Raw genomic sequence first — 20,051 nt, 5'->3', positions numbered from 1 at the left:
CGGAAACTCACTGTAAGATAAGAAGACATGACTCTCCACGGTTTGGTGTTTGGTCAAAGTACCTACCGTTACAACATCTCGCCAAATTGATTCGCTTTGATACCGAAACAAATGGCTGATCCTCCTTGTTGATCCAAATATCACACATTTACAGCCCAAAGTCTATTATACATCATTTCCCAACATCCTTGCATCGTGGCTGCTGAGCAACTTGGACCAAGTAAAGCCGCAAAAGAAAAACAAGACATATTGGATTTCGTATCCAGACTGTCCAGATATTACGAGTGACCCAATCAATGACCATGCTCTGGAGAAAGAAGAAAATACAAACATAAGCAATCTTGCCTTGGACCCCGCCACGTTGAGTTACGCAACGTCTTGTCTGTGCTTTATTGGTTAGGATAAGTTGGGTTAGTATCTAAGAATTTGCTATGGTACGTGCTGACCGGCATATTTACGTTGTCGCGCAAACTTTCAGAGGTCAAGCTTTTCTGTTTGTCTTTTTGGCAATACTGGACAACTTAGGGTAACCCTGTTTCGAGAAATAAGGTATTCCATAAGACCAAGTAAGCTGCATTCTTAGATGCTTCATCTAAAGCACTGTTCACGGAGAACATTCGGCCTTGCCTTCACAAGCTCTCCGAGCCTGACCAGAACGAGTAGTCGCTCCTTGGCGGTCCTGGCCAAAGCAAAGCTGAGCCAAACAATTCTGAGACGAGCTCCGGGACACGGCTCGGCGGTGGGGATGTGTGACACGGAGCCTCCGAAATGTGGCGCCGGCTCGGCGCATGAGTAGTTGCTTGCCAATCTGCCTCATGCCTTACATGCATGAGTTGGCAAAGGTCATTAGGTCCCGTTGCATAAGTCTTTGCCAGTTAAGACTAATAATGGTGGCATCAAATGCGTAACTGCATATATCCTCAAGACACTGCACCGTTTTGTCAATGTAGGGTCGCCATAGTCTTCTCAATTCCACGTTACTCCAACAGTTCACTGGAACCTCGGCCATAGTCTTAATAAGTTGCAGGTAGAGGAAACTTCCGTCGCATTTTGATCAATACTGTACCAAGTTACAAGCATGGCAAGTCACTGCCCCAACTAGCTTAACGGCCTGTCCGTGATCGTACCTAGTCAAGGGTTATGCCGTTTATACAATATACAATAGTCTGGTGTAGATGCTGAAAATTGGAAGACCAGCTCGTGATCGCCAATTAAGAACCAGACAATAATATAACAAGATTGTATTATTGGGCATTATAGAAAGGTGAAAAGGTAAAAGGGTCACGACAGCAACTACTACATTTAGTTTGATAGTCCTGCTGGCTTTATCCTCTACTAAAATATCTATGCGATAAGGATAGCACGTGGTATCAACCTTTCCCCTATTCTTTCCTTTTATCAGTTACTCTTCTTCTTGAATGTGATATCCGATCTAGGTAGCTATAAATAGACAAAGGAAATGAGTTGATGTGCGCGCTACTGTATGTCATAATTCATGGGGTGTCAAAAAAAGCAAGTAATGATGAGTACCGATATCAAAGCTCATCAAAAGCATGAAGCTCATCGCCTCTATGCTTCGGCGTATGCGCCGGCTTTCTCTTCAAATAAGTAGACTCGCCTCTCTCATGTCGCTGGCGAGGTAGTGCTGTGTGTCCTGCTTCTTTATGCGACTCGATGAGAGACTCCGCAAGTCGAGGCGTGCCTGACCTACCCGATCCCGCGCTGTTGAGCGATACATAGTGCGCGCCAAAGAACAAAATAACGACTGCCAAGAACACGGCTGTGATGCAGATCATTATGGCCCTCAGCCTCAACCGTGTCTTATCCTGCGATTCCTTGTCATGACGTTCCCAGAGCTCGACTTGCTCCCGGACAATATCCACTCGATCGCTCAGAGCGCGAATCCTTGCGCGGCCGTCCTGAACACGAGTTGTGAGTGATTCGATGTTCTCCTGATGCTCTTTGAACTGCCCCATCGCCGCGATTTGCGACGTGATGTCGTTTTCAATCTCGCAGGCGTCTTTCTCAAAGTTTCCATGTATGCTCTGAGATTCCTCGGCCAACTCCTTTAACGCGGAAACGGTCGATTGGAGGGCGGTCATCTTTTCAAGCACGGCATAGTATGTCTCGTCGAGCCGTCGTGCCGTTGATGTAGAGAAAGTGCCTAGTTCGACCAGTGACTGCTTCAAGCCCCTATGGATAGGTCAGCGATGACACGATATGCGAAAAAGTGGACGGTATCTTACTCGACCTGCAAGGATGTCTTGACCTTCTCCGCCTGGATCTTCTCTTTGCTCGCCTTCGTTTCCACCTGCGCGGGAACACTAATACCCTTATTCTCTTCTTCCCTCGACAACATCAAGCTCGGCCTCCGACTCTGGTCGGGGCTCATGTAAGGCGTTACGCCTTCCGATCGCGGCATGATGTCTACTGATGCTCTGCCCTGGTATAGCGAATTCGGAGATAGAGGATGAGAGATAGAGATATGATGTGCATGCGAAGCGCGGTCCTCATTATATCGATCGCGTTCCTTCTCCTTTCTACGGTTGAGCTTAACAGGCGACGCGAGCTCGGTAATGGATCGCTTAAGCTGATGACGACTGCCTGAGCGTATGCTTGAGACGGAGTTGACAGAGTCTCTGGGACTCGTAAGGCCTGCGGAGGCCATGGCGTGAGTAAAGGAGCGTTATTTGTCAAAGCTGGGTTGGGTTGGATTGGGTTGCCGTGTGGCTGATCCCGATTCGTTCTTGCTTGCAGCAACAGCGGCAGTCAGTCGATAATGGAAAAAGTCTACGCCCAGGTATGCCTGGACCCTGTGACGCATGGGTGGGTTTCCCAGGCCAAAAAAAGAGGGCTTCTAGCAGTTGATTTCCTGACTTTGTTTGCGTGGTTACATCAGGCGATCGTCGAATGGCCAAGTTCGGAGATGGTTTAGTGGATCCATGCCTAGGCCGGTAGTTTCACATGTCATTACCGCACGGAGAGAGATAGAGGATACCATCTCCACACAAGGTCGAGCTCGATAACAGCACCCGAATACGTTTCTAATAGACACTAAAGATAGAATTGTATAGGTAGATACGAGTTACTGTGTTGGTATTACTGAAACATTTCAGCATACTCTACCACCTCTGACACCTCATGTGGTATCATGATTACTTCACAATGTTAGCTGATAAGTTCATTATCTGTTCACAAAGCTAACAAAAGCTTGCAACATAACCAAGGAAATCTGCTTTAATCATAACATCCCGACCCCGTTTACCCATCCTCCTATTTTGAAAACAGCAGTCAAGCTTAAGCTTGTTCACGGTAGCAGATGGGTTCGGAACGGAGGCCTCTACTTCGAGTTGCAGTAGCCGAGATTGAACCAAGTTCTGATCAACAACAAGAGCACGCTCAGATTGCAAGCGAAAGCACATGCAATTGGTCTTAGGCCAGTTAGTCCCAAGATAATGGCTCGTCTTCTGCTTAGTATTCATACTAGTTGCATATTCCAACGCCGAGGTATATTTTGCTGCTTCCAAAGTCCCTAACCTATACTTTTCGTTGCAAGTTGTAGTCTGAGGTATGCCGCATCGTAAAAATCATAATGCTGTCGGTATTATGTGTGTATTTTCCCCTTCGATCCCATCACCCAACCAGCCCAGTCCGGAAGATCGCATTGTCCCGTTTAAGAGTTGATCAGCTTGTTGCGCTTCTCCTTGCGCTTTAGTCGCTCGACTCGCTTCTTGTGCATCTTCTCGGCCATCTTCTCGTATCTCTCCTTCTCCTCCTTCTTGGCTCGCTTTTCCTTAATGGCCTGGACCTTGCGCTGTTTCTGCGGTTAGATCACGGTTCTATATGCAGACAAACATAATGTTTTGTGCTTACTTGTCGCTCTTCCTCCTTCTCCTCCTTCATCTCATTTTCCTTGGCCTTGACCTGCACCATCTGCGCCCGCTCTTGCGATCGCTTCTCATAAGATCTCAGACCAGCAGTAGGTCGGAAAGCCTTCTTGGGAGCATGCCATTGCTTGCCTGTAGGGTGGTTAGCTTGTGAAACTCTGTCGCGCATAACGCCGGGCAATAGTCGCACCATTCTTGCGCATGCCCAAGTTCTTCTCGGCCGCCGGAGCGGGGGTCAGGTTTGTGTTTTCCGTATCAGACATTGTGTTGATGCTTGTATTTTCTTGATAATGAGGCGTGTCGTTTCAGCGATCTTCACGCGCCTTCACCAAATTTTCTGCCAGTCAAAAAAAGTTGCAGCGGGGCATTATCTTTTGGGCGGTGAGTGATTAGATAAACTATGTGGCTATGCACTCCCATCAACTGTGGCTTAAATCCAGGGTCCAGATGGGATGGCTAGATGGTTACCCCCACACTTTAAGTAAGGGGTACATAGTAGGCACATACTAAGGGGTAGATCTTGTTGCGTCGCTTCGTGCTTCTGTTTCATTACCTGGAGACTGCTGGCCCCTTCAAATGGAGTCTCTAATACCTGAGGGCTTCGGCTTTCCTCTGACCCGTCAACACCCTATAGTTGACATGTCTTGGTTGTTGGAACCGACGATTTCTTTAATATTCTTCCCTCTCGTCCCACTTGGCTTTCGCTCTAGGGAGAGTTATACGCTATTGGCTAAATCTTCAGCGGCGAACTGGTAAGCCTCGAATCCATCCGTCCGTCCATTTTTATCCCTCGTGAAGTGACTGGGTTTCCTAACTTGCGGGATCTTAACGTGGCTTTGAGTTTGAGGCATGGAGGCTAAGGGCCGATACGCTGATCAAGTGATGTGATTGGAGCAGGATTAAGTGCTATTCGTATTGCAGGAACTGCGAGTTCGTTTACGTATAGATCATAAGGGCCTATCCAAGTATAGCACATATGCATCGAGGGAGATAACCTGGCCGAGGCAGAATTGTCAAGAGCCTATCACTGACGAGAAGCCAGCAACTGGTGTACGTGTTTTCATGTCTGGTTAATTACCGTCATTTGCGGATTTCAGAATGCAAATTACCATGCATCAATGTGTAGAGACATTTGACAATATGTAGAGATATTCAATCCAGTTGCCATGTGTGGAGAGACAAGCCCTAATCATAGAGAATGTCTTTGCTAAGGCCAGCATGAACGTCTATAAACGCGCTTATAAGCATTGAGTTGTTCGACTCGTCGTAAACAACCTGACAATGTCATAGTGGGACATGTCTAATGCGGGTTTGCAAACCAGATTAGGCCTTGTTACTTCGGTATGGCGGCCGAATCCTACCTCGAGATGAATGACATGCCACAGGACCCATAACCAAGATCAAAGCCCGGTCCGTCCACGAAATGACGATGAACCAACGTGTGCTAAATCCGGGTACGGTATTTCTTAGCCCCATCAATACAGTATACTTACGATGTTTTCCTTTGGGACGGGAGCCTAGTAGCAACTATCTGTCAGTATTGCCTGAGGCCTCCTTCACCGCAACGCAGGGAGATGGAGTTCATGGCGGAATGGAAAGGAAATCGTAATTAGCTGGGCAAATTGGCTTATAACGGTCATGATAATAATAGGAATGACCGCGTGTCAAATGGCATTGCATGTCTTTCTGTTGAGATAGTTGGCGAGATTGCTCATGCACGGAGAACAAAGCCTTCATTTCACCTCAACGGTCCCGCGAGGCTATCTGCGGACGAGCTGAGTAGCGGCAGGCTGACCTGAGATGCGATCTCGCCAGCCCTTTTTTCATGATTGTGAAATTGGCGGTCCGTAATAGTAAGTACCCTGTGGAGCATGACGAGATGGGCAGGGGAACTTGAAAGAAGGAGAATCCCTGTTGATGGTGGCTTAGCTGGTGGACCAGGCCCCATGGGAGAGGGCATGAACCACCGAGTTTTGGTGAGACAAGAGGGATGGAAAAAAGGAATACATGAGTTGTTGACCGGTACGAGAGACACTAGTAATGCAGGCATTACATGCATGCAGCTTGGAAAGGTTGAGGTATCATGCAATTGACGCTGTAGTTTGTTTGCCAACACACAATTGTCACGACAACCGCAGGTCAAACAGATGCAGCCGTCTTGTTCTTTGCGCAACTGCCAGGGCCTGCTTATTTTAGACGTTGAGAGTTCAGACAGCCGTACGCTTTATACCATGTTTGGTTAAATTTCCGATGCGCCAAGCGCCTTACCATGGGTTCTGTCTGTGCATTGTTTGTGGGTGCCGTCGGATATTGTTGTAGATCTGCCTGTTAAGCGCTGATAATTGATCAATCTGTTCTTGAATACTGTGTAGGCTCTTGGGCCATTGTTTTGTCGCTACAATTAAACACCGGTAAATAATGCCACTGTTGTAGCATAGGGAGCGCTGCCTGTAATCTCGATCATGGTATTTGTTCATATCCGGCTATGATCTATTGGAACGAACCGTGATAAAGTTGGGTCCATGTTCATCCCGTTACAATGTCTAACATCTTGTTTATTGAAAAGCAATGTAAGCCAAGAGCCAATGAGAGCATATAGACTGATACCGTTGCCTTGGTGAATCTCACTCCTCGGACGAACAAGGCAATGTGTTTTCACAAGCGCCCTGTGAATCTAGATCAAAGAAAGCCCAAGCCTCAATTGCATCCGTCATCAACTGCCATGTTTTTGATAACCAAATCAAGGCAAGACTTTCAGGTACGTGTACCAGGGTGGAAACAAACAAGGGGACTTGCGGCTGTTCCTGACCCCGTGCGTAGCGAATGACACGTTGAGCGAGGGAGGGCTATAAAGAGTAAGGTTTACCACGGCGTGATAAAGACGCAGAAAGCAAAACAAACATTTCATTTTGCCTTGTTATCTAGCAAAACGATTCTCTCGTCTATTCAATAACTGTTTAAAGTGCCAATGATGACCCATATCTAAAACCGGACGCTTCTAGCCTTGCTATCAGAGCGCTGTGACAAAGGACCAGGGCGGTACGTAATCTTCATGACCTGGTCGATAGATCATGGAGACTAGTCTGGGGTTTGCTTTGTTGTGCGTGCCCTACCTCGTAATTTGTCTCTTGGTCAAGATGGGCCAATTTATCCTGGACAGATCTCAGAAAGAAATGGTAGAGGACCTGACCAACCCCAGCAAAGCTTGCAAAATCAGTATTACTGCGAGAATGCTGTACCATACTGTGCATATAGACCATGGTACGGTATTGTATACTCTAGACTCTTGCATAGCGGTTGAAGACTGGTTCTAACACCGATTCATCATGCAGCCATGTCTCAACTGTACTCGTGAGGGAGTGGCCAGAGAAGCACAGTGCAGAACACGAATCCGTACATACGTAGCTAGATATCGACTTCGAGAGATAAACTTGCTTTGTTTTCAACAATGCCTGTCCGTTTGACGGAAAGCCCGGCGATATCGCCATCTGAAGACCATGGTTGCCATATGCGGGAACTATCGTATCTTTTTAACTTTCTAGTTTTTGATGTGGTGTTTTGGTTACCATTGCTGATCCAGACCCCCCTTTCTGAAGATCGATCTGTCTGTTGTCTTAGTGGCTGCCTGCTACAGCAGCCCACTGGTCTCTTGGTGGATATGATTGGCTTTCAACTTACACGAGATCGAGGGACATTTGCGTATGGGCTGCAAAACCCGCTTCAAGCTGGGAAACGATGAGAATGGCGTGCACAAAGCTGATATCTTGCAATAATCCTCAAGCTGATGGCGACTAAGAAATCCGCTTATCAGGATAGACTTTTCTCTCAATATGAAAGAGGAAAAAAAAGGGGGTTTGCCTATTCGACTGTATACTTCTGTGCGGGTATTTCGTCAACTCAAACGAGAGACACTTCTTTTTATGCGTGAAGCTGACTCGGTGTCCTGCATTGTTGTTTGTCTACCAACAGTCGTCAGGTGGTTGTTATCCGAATCCGTACCTGGCGCTGACCACCCAGTAGCAATACTCATTGTAACTTATCTGGTCGTCAATTGACTAGGATCTCACTGTTCTTGATGAAACATCATATGAAGACAAGCGCAAGAGCTTTCAAAGTTGTTGGATCAATAAGATACGCCATTATGATGGCAAGAAGTTTATGGTGACCGGCCGTGAGCCAAGACTTCCCGTACTTGATTTTGAGCTATCTGCGCAACCGCCAAGGCCGTTGGATTGTCGCGGCCACCAAGCAAGACATCGTGCCGCCCGCTGTAACCGTTACTCTCCACTTCTCGTTCGCCTCCCCCGCTCTCCCTGGAGGTCACCATCCTAGCAAAAGCGGCTGACGAAGAATACATGATCATCAATAGTAGGAAGCATGTGAGTACAACATTTCATCCATCAGGGGAATTTGTCGTTCCGTCTTCTAACAGACTTAGGATTTACGCTTAATGTCACCTGCTCCTGGTTGTTCGCTTGCATTCCCGTCGTGGCCTGGTTCGTTTGCTGGCGCAGGAACACTACCGAATAGCAGAGGCCAGCACTTCGAGAGCGTTCGCAGGCACTCTACTCTGTACCTGTGATGCATAGTGCCGGGAGAACAAAAGACCAGGCAGGGATGTGCCAACCTGCGAGGTCGCAGTGCAGATGTGGGCAGGCATGGAGTATCATGTGCCGATATTGACAGTACCTGTCATGAAATGGTGACCGCCATGAACCGATTGTGTGTGTAACGGTTGTCAGTGAAGATCAATCTCCACGATGGTATTGTTGTCCTGTTTCAGTAAGATTAGGTGAGGACTCAGAGCGTTTGTTCATCTCTTGGAATAAACTTTGATACCCAGCCAATCCATGTTCTTGTCATATCGGCATGATTAGCAGAATGGAATTAATTGATAGTTTTTAGCAGCATAACACGGTAATTCGCGCTGTGATTATCGTCAACCAGTGAAGAAGTCAGTAACGAGAATGACCGCCTCGATGCAATTTGCCCCAGCAAAGGACAACACAGTGCGGGTCTTTCATGCTTGGGGATAGACCCACCGCCAAGGGGAGTGGAGGAGGCCCGGCCGCCCCTGGCTCCAGGTACCTACAACATACTGGAGAAGGGAATCCATGATGGAAGTGAAGGGAAGAAAGAGGGACGACCAACAATGTAGGGGCTATCCGAGTTATTCTCTCACCTGTCGTTCAACTGAATGTTTCTGCCCTAGATACTCTGTACCTACAGTTTCAATGCAACACACCAGATCGTACCTGTTATCAAAAAGAAGCATGGTTCATCAAATATATCCCCATTGGGGTTCTGCGGCTTCTGTATTGGGCCACCCTGATTCCTCGATTCATGAACAGCCATCCATTGGCATCCACTCCAACCTTGGCAGAACACAACAGAGCACAATAACAACATCACACACCGCAGGATGTTAACTAGAGTCTCCGAAGTGGCGCCCCTTGATCAAGTCTTCGTCCATGTCTCTGGCTAGTAGACAGGTCAGTCAGATTGTCCCGGCCAGATACCTGGACTAGAGGATCCAACTCCAGTAAGGGCTAGGGATTAGTTGCAAGGAGCTAACCCAACCTAAAGACTTAGGACCAAGGGGGGTCAGGACCTGGGGCCTGACCAAACTTGGAAGGAAGTGTCGAGGTACTAGAGATGCAGGTCCTCCTTCGCCATTTCCGGCGGTCTGCCTCCCTCCGTGTTGGTTGCAGCGGTACCTGCCTCGATGTACTCTAATCACAGTGGACCCCTTGCACTTGCACTTGCTAGACGTGGCTGAACACAAGTCCAGTTGGCTTTCCCTCTCTTTAGACTCCACTGCCTTTCGCTTGATCACGAAATCGCGTTTCTCCCCCGTCCCGTCCCGTCTTCTCTTCTTCAACTCTCCGGCCTCACTTCAACAACAACGCCGCCTTTTGCGAGCGAAGAATCTTGTTCTTCCTCTTCCCGACCTCCTCTTTCTTGGTGCGATTCCAGTTGCTCTCTTGTTTTTTTTTTGTAGAGTTGCGCTGGTCTTGTCCGTCCACTCCTTTTTCTATACGTTACATATCTTACTTAGTTTTACACTCACCATTCGACTTGTTCGTCCTATCTGCCAATTCTCTGCGATTCATCTCGAAACATTTCAAGCCCGTTGCTGCCACTTCTATCCGGTCCGTTGCCCAGCATCATCGCACGTTGTAGCAATTTGTTTTTCGAGGCCGACATATTTGCCTCTTGCCAAATTTGTGGCATTTCAAGATCTTTAGACTGATCGTTGCCTGTGACGTCTCAGACGCGACAATATCTTCGAAGCCGCCAACATATTATTGCTATTCAACCGCTCGAATCGAACAATCAAACGAGTCTGGCGGTCCCGGAACGAATACCCGCCTGTCCTATGAACTATTAATTCGCCCACTGTTGTCCATCGCTTCGATTGCCGCTGCGCGGCTGAGGAGAAGATGGCAACCACATTTGGCCCCGAGCGGCTATCAGGCCCATCTTCTGGTCCAGCATTCGACAGCCCTACCGACCGATTTGCTGCTTCGATGAAATCACTAAATGGATCTCAGTCACTCGATTGCAGCGCCCAAGCTGATGAACCGCCTCCAAACCCTCCATTTGTCTTTCCAGCTCAACCGCCCGGCTCAGCATCTGCACCTTCATCCTTTTCAAGAGCGACAGGACGTCGTCCCATGTCGGCTATCGAGACACCCAACTTCAGTTTTGGGTTTTCCGCTGAAAATGCGGAGAGACATGCTCGGTCAGCATTGCCAGATTTTAGCTTCAATCCTGGTGCAATGCTTTCCCCAGACCGCGAAAACAACTTTCTCTTGACTCCTCCCATTTCTCCTCATTCCCCCAGGAATGGTGCGTCACAGCAGAGACCCGGCGGCCATGGGCATCGGAGAGGCGGTAGCGAATTTGTCGGAGGCCGCCTTCGTGAGGGCAATTCAATTGCCATTATGAGCACCAGTCCAACAAAGTCCGAGAGTGGACTTGTGTCGCCAACCTTTCAACCCCCACCGAGGAGAGGTCACCGAAGAGGAATTTCAGGCGCCATCTCGACAAATGATCTACCTATCCTCCAACCACCCGTTTTCGATTCTGCCGGTCGTGGAAATAGTGCACCGACAAGCCCGACTGACTTTGAGCAACCAAACAACCAACGACCTCTTAAACTCGACGAACAAATTACACCTGATCCTGAACCAGTACCTCAACCAGAGGATTCGAAACAAATTACAGAGCCGGTCGCGAAGTCTTCGCCTGACAGCAGTCCCAAGAACCCCAAAGCTCGCGTTGGATTCTCCGACACACTCGAGTTCATACCACGACCATTGTCTCTGGTATCCAACGAGACATCTAGTACTGTCACAGCGCGACCTGGACATTCTTTATCCGGCAGTATTTCATCCATCGTATCAGCGAACTCGCCTAGCGGCCGTGATAGTCCATCACCGTTATCTCAAACACCAACTCGCGAGATGTCAGATTCTCGGCCAAGCACAGCAGGTGCTGTACTTGAAAATACTCACGATTTGGCCAACGCAGCCTGCTCACCAAAGCGCCGAAACTCGATTCCTACACTGCTCAATTTCGCCGATGCTCCCAAGGCAGAAGATCCTGAGCCTAGCCCGACCAGAAAGCGGTGGTCGTTCTTTGCCAGAGAGCACTCGAGTGGCAACACATCCCCCGGCAAGGCACGACCGCAGAGCGCTGGCTCACTTGATCTATTGACAAAGATAGCGCCTGCATCCAGTAATGGATTTGACGCCACTACCGAAACCCTTGATGCGACGCCAACCAAGCCCAAAAGCAGCAAGAAGAGTAAGAAGAAGAAAAAGAAGGTTAAAGGGTGGGCTGGCGCTATTCTGCCACGAAAGCCCAAGTCTCACAACAAGCGCTCTAAGTCAGAAGGTGGTTGTACCCCAACTCCACCAGCTCCCCCTGTTGCCCGATATGAGGGCGAGGATCAGATGTATGGAGAGCCAGAGCTATTGCAAATATCAACTCCTACACTCACAGTCACGGAGTCTCCCGATCCTCCTCAGGAAGATGCGGTACCGAAGCGATCAGTAGATGAATCAGCATATCCCATGATTGATTTGGACGCAGCTCTAGGTCCTTTTAACACACCGTTGCCTCTCAACCTTGAGTGGGAGGCCGCCCAGCGAGCAGCTGGCGGCGCTGGAAAGCGACGACTTCACAGTGCACAGGGTATGAAGGGCTTCAGCGGCCCTGGAATGCACTATCACCGTCGTGCAGAATCTGCTCCTGATCTGCCTCCTTTCGACCCTGGCCGTGCTGGTATGCATCGTTATAACAGCAGCTCCACTATGGCTGATGTGTTTGAAGAAGACGAGGAGGACGATGACGATAATGCTAGATCTGGAACAACAGATGACTCCTCGGAAGAAGAGACTGACTCCGACAGTGACGCTACGCCTCCGGCTGGTGCTGTTCGGGATCCTCTTCGTAGTTCCCAGGACAAGCTATCAGTACACAGCATGAAACGAACTACTTCCAGTCTTAGCGACAAAGATCAAGTATCCGGCAGCACGGTCCGAGGCGAACGCTCAAGGTCATCTCTCCACGAAAGTGTCATTGCTGAGGAGTTTCCAAGCGTAATATTTCGTTCGCCATTCATGCCTGCAGAACGATGCGACACTGCTGACTCGGCTCACTCGTCACTCAAACGGTTCTCTGCCCACAACGACCTTTCTCCTGGCGAAGTTAGCCCGTTGCACCTTCCAGCGCCAGCCAACGTACCAAATAGTCCTTACGCCATCAGCTACTCGTCCTCGTTCCCGTCGCCGAGGTCACCCATGTCCGTCGATGTGCAGCGAATTTCGACAGCTCCCTCGTCGGTAGCTGATGAGAACAACTTTCGGTCTCTGTTACTGATGGGAGAGCCTGGTCCCGAGGTTCGCGTTTCAGTGGATTACGATATTCCTTCACTGACATCGAGCAACTCTACGATGACGCGAGAAAGTATGTTTCTCCCAGGCCAGCGTCAATCACAACCCACGCTTCGAGAGCCTCGCCCTGTATCTGTGTCGTCTGCCTTTGGACGTCGAAGATCAAGTCTGGCTAGCCTCAGCCGTCTCATCAGCAGTTCTCATGGTGAACGGAGCAAGCTGTCGATGGAAGTCACACTGGATAGCGACGAGAACAAGAAGACAAAGAGTAGCCGAACAAAGAAGCTGGGTCGCATGATGCAGTTCTGGAAGCCCACCAAGGAGAAGGAACCCATCAAGGAGAAAGAAAACGATACTAAATAATGATGAGGGAGATCCGACTCGAAGACACTCTACAAGCGTTGGCGTTCTATGACTGCGTCGCTGCATTTGCACGCGAGCATGTGTACAATATTTATTTTCTGGCATTGGTTACCGAGTAACAGAATCTCGGCGGCTGGGCAATCATTATCTGCCATTATTGCACCGAGTAATGACAAACTTAACAACAACTACATCGATCAACAAACAGGGTACAAACACTTACAATGAAGAAAAAAAGCCTTGGATCGATCGATTTATCAGAATTTTGGATTATGGATGGGTACGGGCGCAGAGGTTAATGATTGCATGATCAGCATTGGTATCTGGGATGGCCCACGTTGCTCCCGAGTCAACACATCTCTGGTTGAGTCGGGTCAAGGGGTAGCTTAGACTCCCGATAGAAGAAGGGGAAATATGCTTCTGGTTGGCATTCTTGGTGCCGCCGCCAACAAATGGAAGCAGTGGGATTTGAGAGGTAGCTTGGTATATTGCGGAGGTTGGTGAGAAATGGACAGAACTAGTAATGAACATAGTGCTGAAATTCTTCAAAGCGAGGTAGCAAAATTCGTGAGGTATGCCGTGTAACCCTAATTACAATATGTTAAAGAATGCTGGTGTGGACGATCACATTCTTGGGACAGGCACAGAGACCTTGCAAGTATAAGGGGTCATTAAGTCGTGAGTTTATTCAAGAGTGCTGGCATGTATGTAGTGTATCTATGTGAAATCATGACCAAATAAGTAGAAATGGCAATGTGAGCACAACAATCCTCCCAAGTAGAAGAAATAAAAAGAATTTGGTTCCTGGAACGCCCGGAGCCGACAACCCAAAACGTGTCTCATCAAATTATGTCAGTCAATATTCCGTTACCTGTCCGATCCAGCTCAGTCCAAAGCAACGGCGCCATCTCGGTTCGCTCGCTTAAAAAGAAGGCACATCACATCCACTTTCTGGCCATATCAGCAAGACCACCACCCCATGAGTCGCCACCACCACCACCTCCTCCTCCTCCTCCGCTGCTGAATGAGTGCGTATCGCGCTCCACGCGAACAGAAGTGTTGCCGCCAAAGCCACTGGCCATGCGAACAGCTTCGCCCATAAGACCGGACGAGTCGCCCGTGGCAGCCTTGGAGGCTACGCCGAGCATGCGCTCAATGGCGGGTGGGATGCGCAAGCCGAAGCGAGCGAGGAGAGCAGTCAGAGCTCCGCCGGTGACGAGGGGCATGATGACCATGAAGAAGACCTTCCAGGGGTGGCGCTTGGCCCAGTGAACCAGATCGCGGAGGAGACGCTTGAGCTGCTTGTAGGTCTTTTGAACGAAGCCCTGACGAGGGGAGCGTTTGTAATAAGAGGAGCGATCTAGTGAGTAGCCAGGCTGGTTAGTAACTCAACGCATTTACCAGTGGAAGAACATACTGTTTCCAAAGAAGCTGGAGCGGCTGCTGTTGCCGCCTCCGAGTCCAAAGAAGGAGGCGCGAGAGGCATTGTGCTTCCCATAACGGTCGCCGCCACCAAAGATGGACTCTGCGAAGCCGCGTCCGCGTTCGCTCGAGTTTGATCTTGAGCGCTTCTTGTGAGAGCGAGAAGACTTGTGGCGACGAGATGAAGTTCGGGTTGACAGGACAGAGGCACCGTCGTTCCAATCAAGGAAGCCCATATTGAAAGTGTGTGTCCTTTTTTTCTATTAGGTATACTTATTGATATGTGCGCATTTGTAAGAGACGTTGGTTGGTATTTAATTGAGATGTTGTTAATTAATTGATTTCCGGGTGTTAATTGTTGAGTGTGAGAAAATGGAAAATCGAGAAAGAAGATGGAGAATAAAACAAAACGAGTCAAGGGCGATATGCGAACAATTGCAGATGCAAGTCAGAAAGTGAGCTACTGCTGTGTAGAGTGATTTGATACAGGACCCAGCAATTGTCTTGTCGTATCGAGCCTATGGAATTGAAGGTACGGAAGTGAAAGTGGAGGAAGAGGAACGCGCGGAACTGCAAGTCTTGCAGTAGCAGAGTCGCTCACCGTAATTCGAGTGGCTGGTTCCAAGGGTATTCTCTCCACTTACACTTTGAATGTCCTGTCCTTTGGCCCTAACGCGCGGGGATCCTTGTTCCTTGATGTTTGTTTCTGACTCTCTAGACTAGTCTCTATTAGAGTCTTTTGATTCTGTTGGGCTGCAGAAGAGAAAAGAAAAGAAGTGGTTCGCCCCTGAATGTTGATCCCTATTCGGTGCATGTGCATGCGTATGTATGTATGTATGTATGCGCATCTGGCGGCTCTTGAAAGCATGAACTGAAAATGAAAACTGACAGGGGTTATTTTGATGGTGGGCATTCGGAAAGGATGATGGCGAGATATGCGACTCGCTTGAAACAGCACGGTTCAGTATAGTTGACGAGCTTGATGATGTGAATGAGCTTATTTACATTGTCGACAAAAAAGAAAACAAGACTGAAGAATCATTGTACAAGTCGAGATATAATCAGCAATATACGTCAAGAGTCTAGGCCAAACTCTAGACTCTCTCTCGTTTGTATGTATGCTCTATCCCTATGCAGAACCACTTATATAAAACTTTTCATTCATTGATGCCCAGTTACACACACCTTTCTATAACTCTTCAATGACCAATCTCCATCCAAAAGCCCAATTTACATGGAATATCCATGACTCAACTTGCCACATCAGCATCCGTTATTCGTCGTCTATGAAGAATTTTCCATTAGCCTGGCCTGAGTGGCTCAGTATGTCCTCGTTGCTATCTTAACGTTTCAACACGTTGACCCGTAGGGCTGAGAAAGCCAATGCTTCCTTCTTAACCGTCCCGACCCGTCCGTCCCACAGTGGCCCACGTTGTAGAAAAAAGGAGCGCGATCATTTTGAGAAACAAACCGGACCCTTTTGCCGAAAGTAACGACTTCAACCTTACACCGCCAGAGCTTATATGGTTACTTTAAGAAAGTGGTATTATGCGTAGAAACAAAAACCCTGCAACGATCACTTGTTTAGTGCCACGTTTAATCTACATCCTGGAGGGCTTCCTAAATGATACCCACAAGCGAGGTGTTGCATATATATCTGTCCTACCACTTCATGATCTTGGGATGCTAAGGACAACGGGCAGGCCATGAGTTAGGCGAGTTTATTCTGCTTTTTCCAAATCAGCTCTCTGGCATGAAGAACTAGTTAGCGAGCACGGGTATCTGCACGATACGAGCCGTTGAAGAAATACTCGTAAGCTGATGAGGAGTTTTGCATGCTTAGGCGGTTAGTCAACAAATCATGAGAGTATGCTGGACGTGACCTTGAACGACAAGTCATGGCCCTATATTGTAGGAAGCAAAAAATAATAGGCTGAATTAAGTATGATCCGTTCTAATCACATGTCTCTATATTCACTGCTTCAGTGGAAGCTCGCTCATGCCCACGACATCTTTAGTCCAATAACAAAAATAGAATAGAAAGATGCAAAAAAAAGATGTAACGTAGCAGCTACTGGTTTCGATCCAGTGACCTCCGGGTTATGAGCCCGGCTATGAAGAGTTAGAATATTGAATCTAACTATTCGTTGAATGTGTAGAGTAACTTACCGCGCTTCCACTGCGCCAAGCTGCTTTCTGTGGTGGCAAATAGACTTTCGATTAGGGTATATGAGCCTCCACACTCTGTGAATAGATAACTGATAAAAAGTGAAAAGAACCGCAAAAAATTGTAACCATAGCAGCTACTGGTTTCGATCCAGTGACCTCCGGGTTATGAGCCCGGCTGTGACATGTTAGTCATTTGATATTTTGAAGAGTAGTTGTTTAACGTACCGCGCTTCCACTGCGCCAAGCTGCTTTCTTGTTGGTGACAAAATTGCACAAATTTGAATCTATATAGGGCTTGCGAAACTCACCTACCCTATGGCATAAGGTGATGGGCGACATGATAACCTCGACAGGGACAGTTGACTCAACTGAATTGTATTTAAATAGTATCGTTTTTATTGGAAATTTGGGAAAAGCCATATTGTTTTTCTCTCTACCCTGCCAGTGCCTCTTTGTTGAGGTGCGTTAATCAAATGCCAGCACCATCAACTTGGAAATATCCAAGCAATCGCATAATCATCACTCACCATTCAAATGACACAAGATCTTTATACGGGCCATTTAGAACATGTATACTTATTGATCTGCTTAAAAGTATGTGCTAGCAATAAATGCAACCTGTCGAATTACACCACAAAACCTTATACCCAAATTGCTGCATCTTGTATCAAGACTCTTCTCCAAGCATAAACTTAGCAGCTGCCCTCGTAATCTTCTTGACAACCTCAAGTTCCTCCTCATTCCTGGGAGCATAAACCATAACATCTCCCAAGTACAAAATAGTACCACCCAGAGGATGTCGTTGGCCCCAACCCTTCTCCAGCACCAACTTGGCATCCCGAGGTGCCAGGTTGAGATGCATCGAGCCGTCGCTGCCATGCATGTGTCCAATTTCTCCATACATACTCTTCGCAACAGGGTGAGTTGGGTTCTCTAACGCTACAAAGAGAGCTTGGCCGTGCCGCTCGACGACAGATGTTGCGATTTTGAGCTTGGAAGGTGACTCTGACGCGAGTGAGGAGAGGAAGGATTGATAGCGCTGTGATTGTCAGATAACCCATCGTATATAGTTCAATTGTATGACATACTTCAATTATATCCTTACTCGCAAGATCCGTCAACTGTCGACTCGGCGCTGTCCAACTTCCAATTGTTGGTCTTGGTGCTTCTCGAATAGGAACATCCTCCTCCTTTAAAAAGGCAACATTCCCGTTAGGACCTGCCTTTTGGAACGATTTCTCATCGTAGCAACTTGTGTGAAAAGGTTCTTTCTTGAACGGTTTCAGCAGAATCTGTCCAAACCATCCGATGACATTGTGAGGCGGCCCACCAGGCCCAAGAGCGATATAACCACAATAGTCCTCGACGGCAATGCGCAATATTGGAATACCAAGGACGGCACTTGTTACTGCGATTAGAATGAGTTGGTTTCGAGGTGGAGCATCGCGGAAGAACTTGGTGAGAGTAGTGAGTTTAGTCGTCATGTTGATTGTAAAAGGTTGGGAAGATGAGGTATGTAAATGCAACGGCAAATATACTTATACTCAGTGGGATACAACACTAAATGTCAATGATTTCAAACTTATACTCATTCATTTTGTACCCCGCGTAGAATCCGTCATCTGATCCATTCTCCCTTGGCCAATTAATTGTGCTGTTGGTTATCGAGTTGCAGAAACTCGTACGACTTTATTCCAGCGTGAGCGATTTCACCCGCGTTGAATGACAACTCCATACTCTCTGGATTGAAATAAATAACGTGAGCCAGGCAAAGAGAACCGGACTCCAGTATTACAATAAACAGTTCAACTTGTCACTTATACCTGTCTCTACATAGGTACCTATGTAAGTTAACATCAAGTCTATAGACAAACACTTAATCCCTTCAATACTTCAGATCAATCACCATTGTGCTAGAAGCACCATTCGTAGTGCTGAATCCGCCAGGTAAGGCACAGAGTGGCGGCCGTGTTGACATTGCCAAGTTCTATTGCATCATGAACGAAGAAGAGTCATTGTCCCACGTCAATTTTTATGTCAATTTAGACCCAAATTATCGTAATATCATATAGACAATATTGAATACCTTACTTAAGTAACAGTATCTTGAGACAAGGAAGTGTGGGTGAGAAATCATTGAGTGACCTCGAATATCCTTCATTCCCAGACTAGATGTCAAGCCAAGTGACAACCGGTGCTTGGCCCTCTCCTACTTTGGTTAAACTACTCCTAAGTGTCTCGTAAGACTCTTGATGGTTACTCGAGAGACTACATGGTCTATGCCCCGAGACGTAATACCAGTCACCCGCCCGAAGTCCTCCGACCGTTGTGACGCTGGGTCTCATAATCGTCAGTCGCTACAGACTTGCAAAGAAGAACGAGATTCTTACGAAGCTAAATCCATCGCGATCAATCGAATGCATGTTGAAATGCTTTCTGGCTGTGTTGGTAATTGATCGAGTTTCGTCTCTAGGCTACTTCCCTATCCAGTCTCCTTAGGGGGTACCGTACCTAGGTAGTGAGCAGCAGAACGGCTTCAGCACATGAACACTGGATCAACTTGCAAATTCCCGGTGTCTGGCTTTATCATCTCTATGGGTTTTGAGTTTATGTTTAATTCTTAGATAGGGGCGTTTGATACATGGCAGTCCAGTCGATTGTCCAGTGACATAGTCAGGGGGATACCTTCACAGACACTCTTTTATCATTCACTCAAGTATATATAGCACGATAAAAACTCCATACGAAATAATAAATAAATAATAATTTTCAGAATCTTCTATCAAAGTCAAGAGCTAGTGTAAATGGGTAATTCTTCAACACATCATAAATAACGTATGAACTGAAAGGCCCAGTAACTCAAGTACAAATACTCCTATGGCCGGCTTAACAAGGATCAGTTAAGACTTTACTGGTATAAAAAAAACTCTAGACAGCCTATAAATCAAGCACGTATTGCCATCTTGCATCAATCTAATCTCGTCTCCGGAATTCAACAAGGAGAAAAGCACAGGGGAACATAAACACAACCCCCCAGCTCACCTAACCTACATCCCAATAATCCCTGCAACCAGGCAGTCAGTCAGAATTCCCGAAGACTTACATAACATGACACTGTTGCATTGGCATGTGCTAGACGTTCCTCGTAGGTCTCTGTTCTGGCATTATCAATGTCACCTCATCATCATCTTCTCACCAACAAAGATATCATATTAGCAGTGATGCTACCCCCTCCCCTGAGCGGTTGTGGCTAACTAGAACTGGGTTTTGTCCAAGTGGTAGGCTAGCTGGTCCTCATTCCCATTTC

The 20,051-nt window shown here is 47.5% G+C and overlaps 5 protein-coding genes across 5 annotated transcripts; 1 reads left to right on the top strand and 4 right to left on the bottom strand.

The window, feature by feature from the left end:
• Positions 1–1,535: 1,535 nt before the first annotated feature.
• FSST1_001692 (uncharacterized protein) lies at positions 1,536–2,668 on the bottom strand (the record flags this gene model as incomplete). The annotated part of the gene is made up of 2 exons (XM_083227609.1): positions 1,536–2,193; positions 2,247–2,668. The coding sequence occupies 2 exons, from the start codon at positions 2,666–2,668 to the stop codon at positions 1,536–1,538; spliced, it is 1,080 nt and encodes a 359-aa protein (XP_083091874.1).
• A 1,005-nt stretch (positions 2,669–3,673) lies between these two features.
• FSST1_001691 (CGR1 family protein) lies at positions 3,674–4,150 on the bottom strand (the record flags this gene model as incomplete). The annotated part of the gene is made up of 3 exons (XM_083227608.1): positions 3,674–3,814; positions 3,874–4,019; positions 4,078–4,150. 3 exons carry the CDS (start codon positions 4,148–4,150, stop codon positions 3,674–3,676), a joined length of 360 nt encoding a protein of 119 aa, XP_083091873.1.
• Positions 4,151–10,330: 6,180 nt separating this feature from the next.
• Positions 10,331–13,153, top strand: FSST1_001690 (uncharacterized protein; the record flags this gene model as incomplete). Its single annotated transcript, XM_083227607.1, has 1 exon — positions 10,331–13,153. The coding sequence occupies one exon, from the start codon at positions 10,331–10,333 to the stop codon at positions 13,151–13,153; it is 2,823 nt and encodes a 940-aa protein (XP_083091872.1).
• Positions 13,154–14,091: 938 nt separating this feature from the next.
• On the bottom strand, positions 14,092–14,811 carry FSST1_001689 (uncharacterized protein; the record flags this gene model as incomplete). Its single annotated transcript, XM_083227606.1, has 2 exons — positions 14,092–14,513; positions 14,571–14,811. The coding sequence occupies 2 exons, from the start codon at positions 14,809–14,811 to the stop codon at positions 14,092–14,094; spliced, it is 663 nt and encodes a 220-aa protein (XP_083091871.1).
• A 2,600-nt stretch (positions 14,812–17,411) lies between these two features.
• FSST1_001688 (uncharacterized protein) lies at positions 17,412–18,228 on the bottom strand (the record flags this gene model as incomplete). The annotated part of the gene is made up of 2 exons (XM_083227605.1): positions 17,412–17,783; positions 17,833–18,228. 2 exons carry the CDS (start codon positions 18,226–18,228, stop codon positions 17,412–17,414), a joined length of 768 nt encoding a protein of 255 aa, XP_083091870.1.
• Between the last annotated feature and the right edge of the window lie 1,823 nt (positions 18,229–20,051).

Source organism: Fusarium sambucinum, chromosome IV (genome assembly GCF_050947815.1).
Source record: "Fusarium sambucinum isolate potato_lamoka chromosome IV, whole genome shotgun sequence".
Taxonomy (NCBI): Eukaryota; Fungi; Ascomycota; class Sordariomycetes; order Hypocreales; family Nectriaceae; genus Fusarium; species Fusarium sambucinum.
Note: the sequence above shows the minus strand (reverse complement) of the source record. Positions and strands in the feature narration are given on the sequence as shown.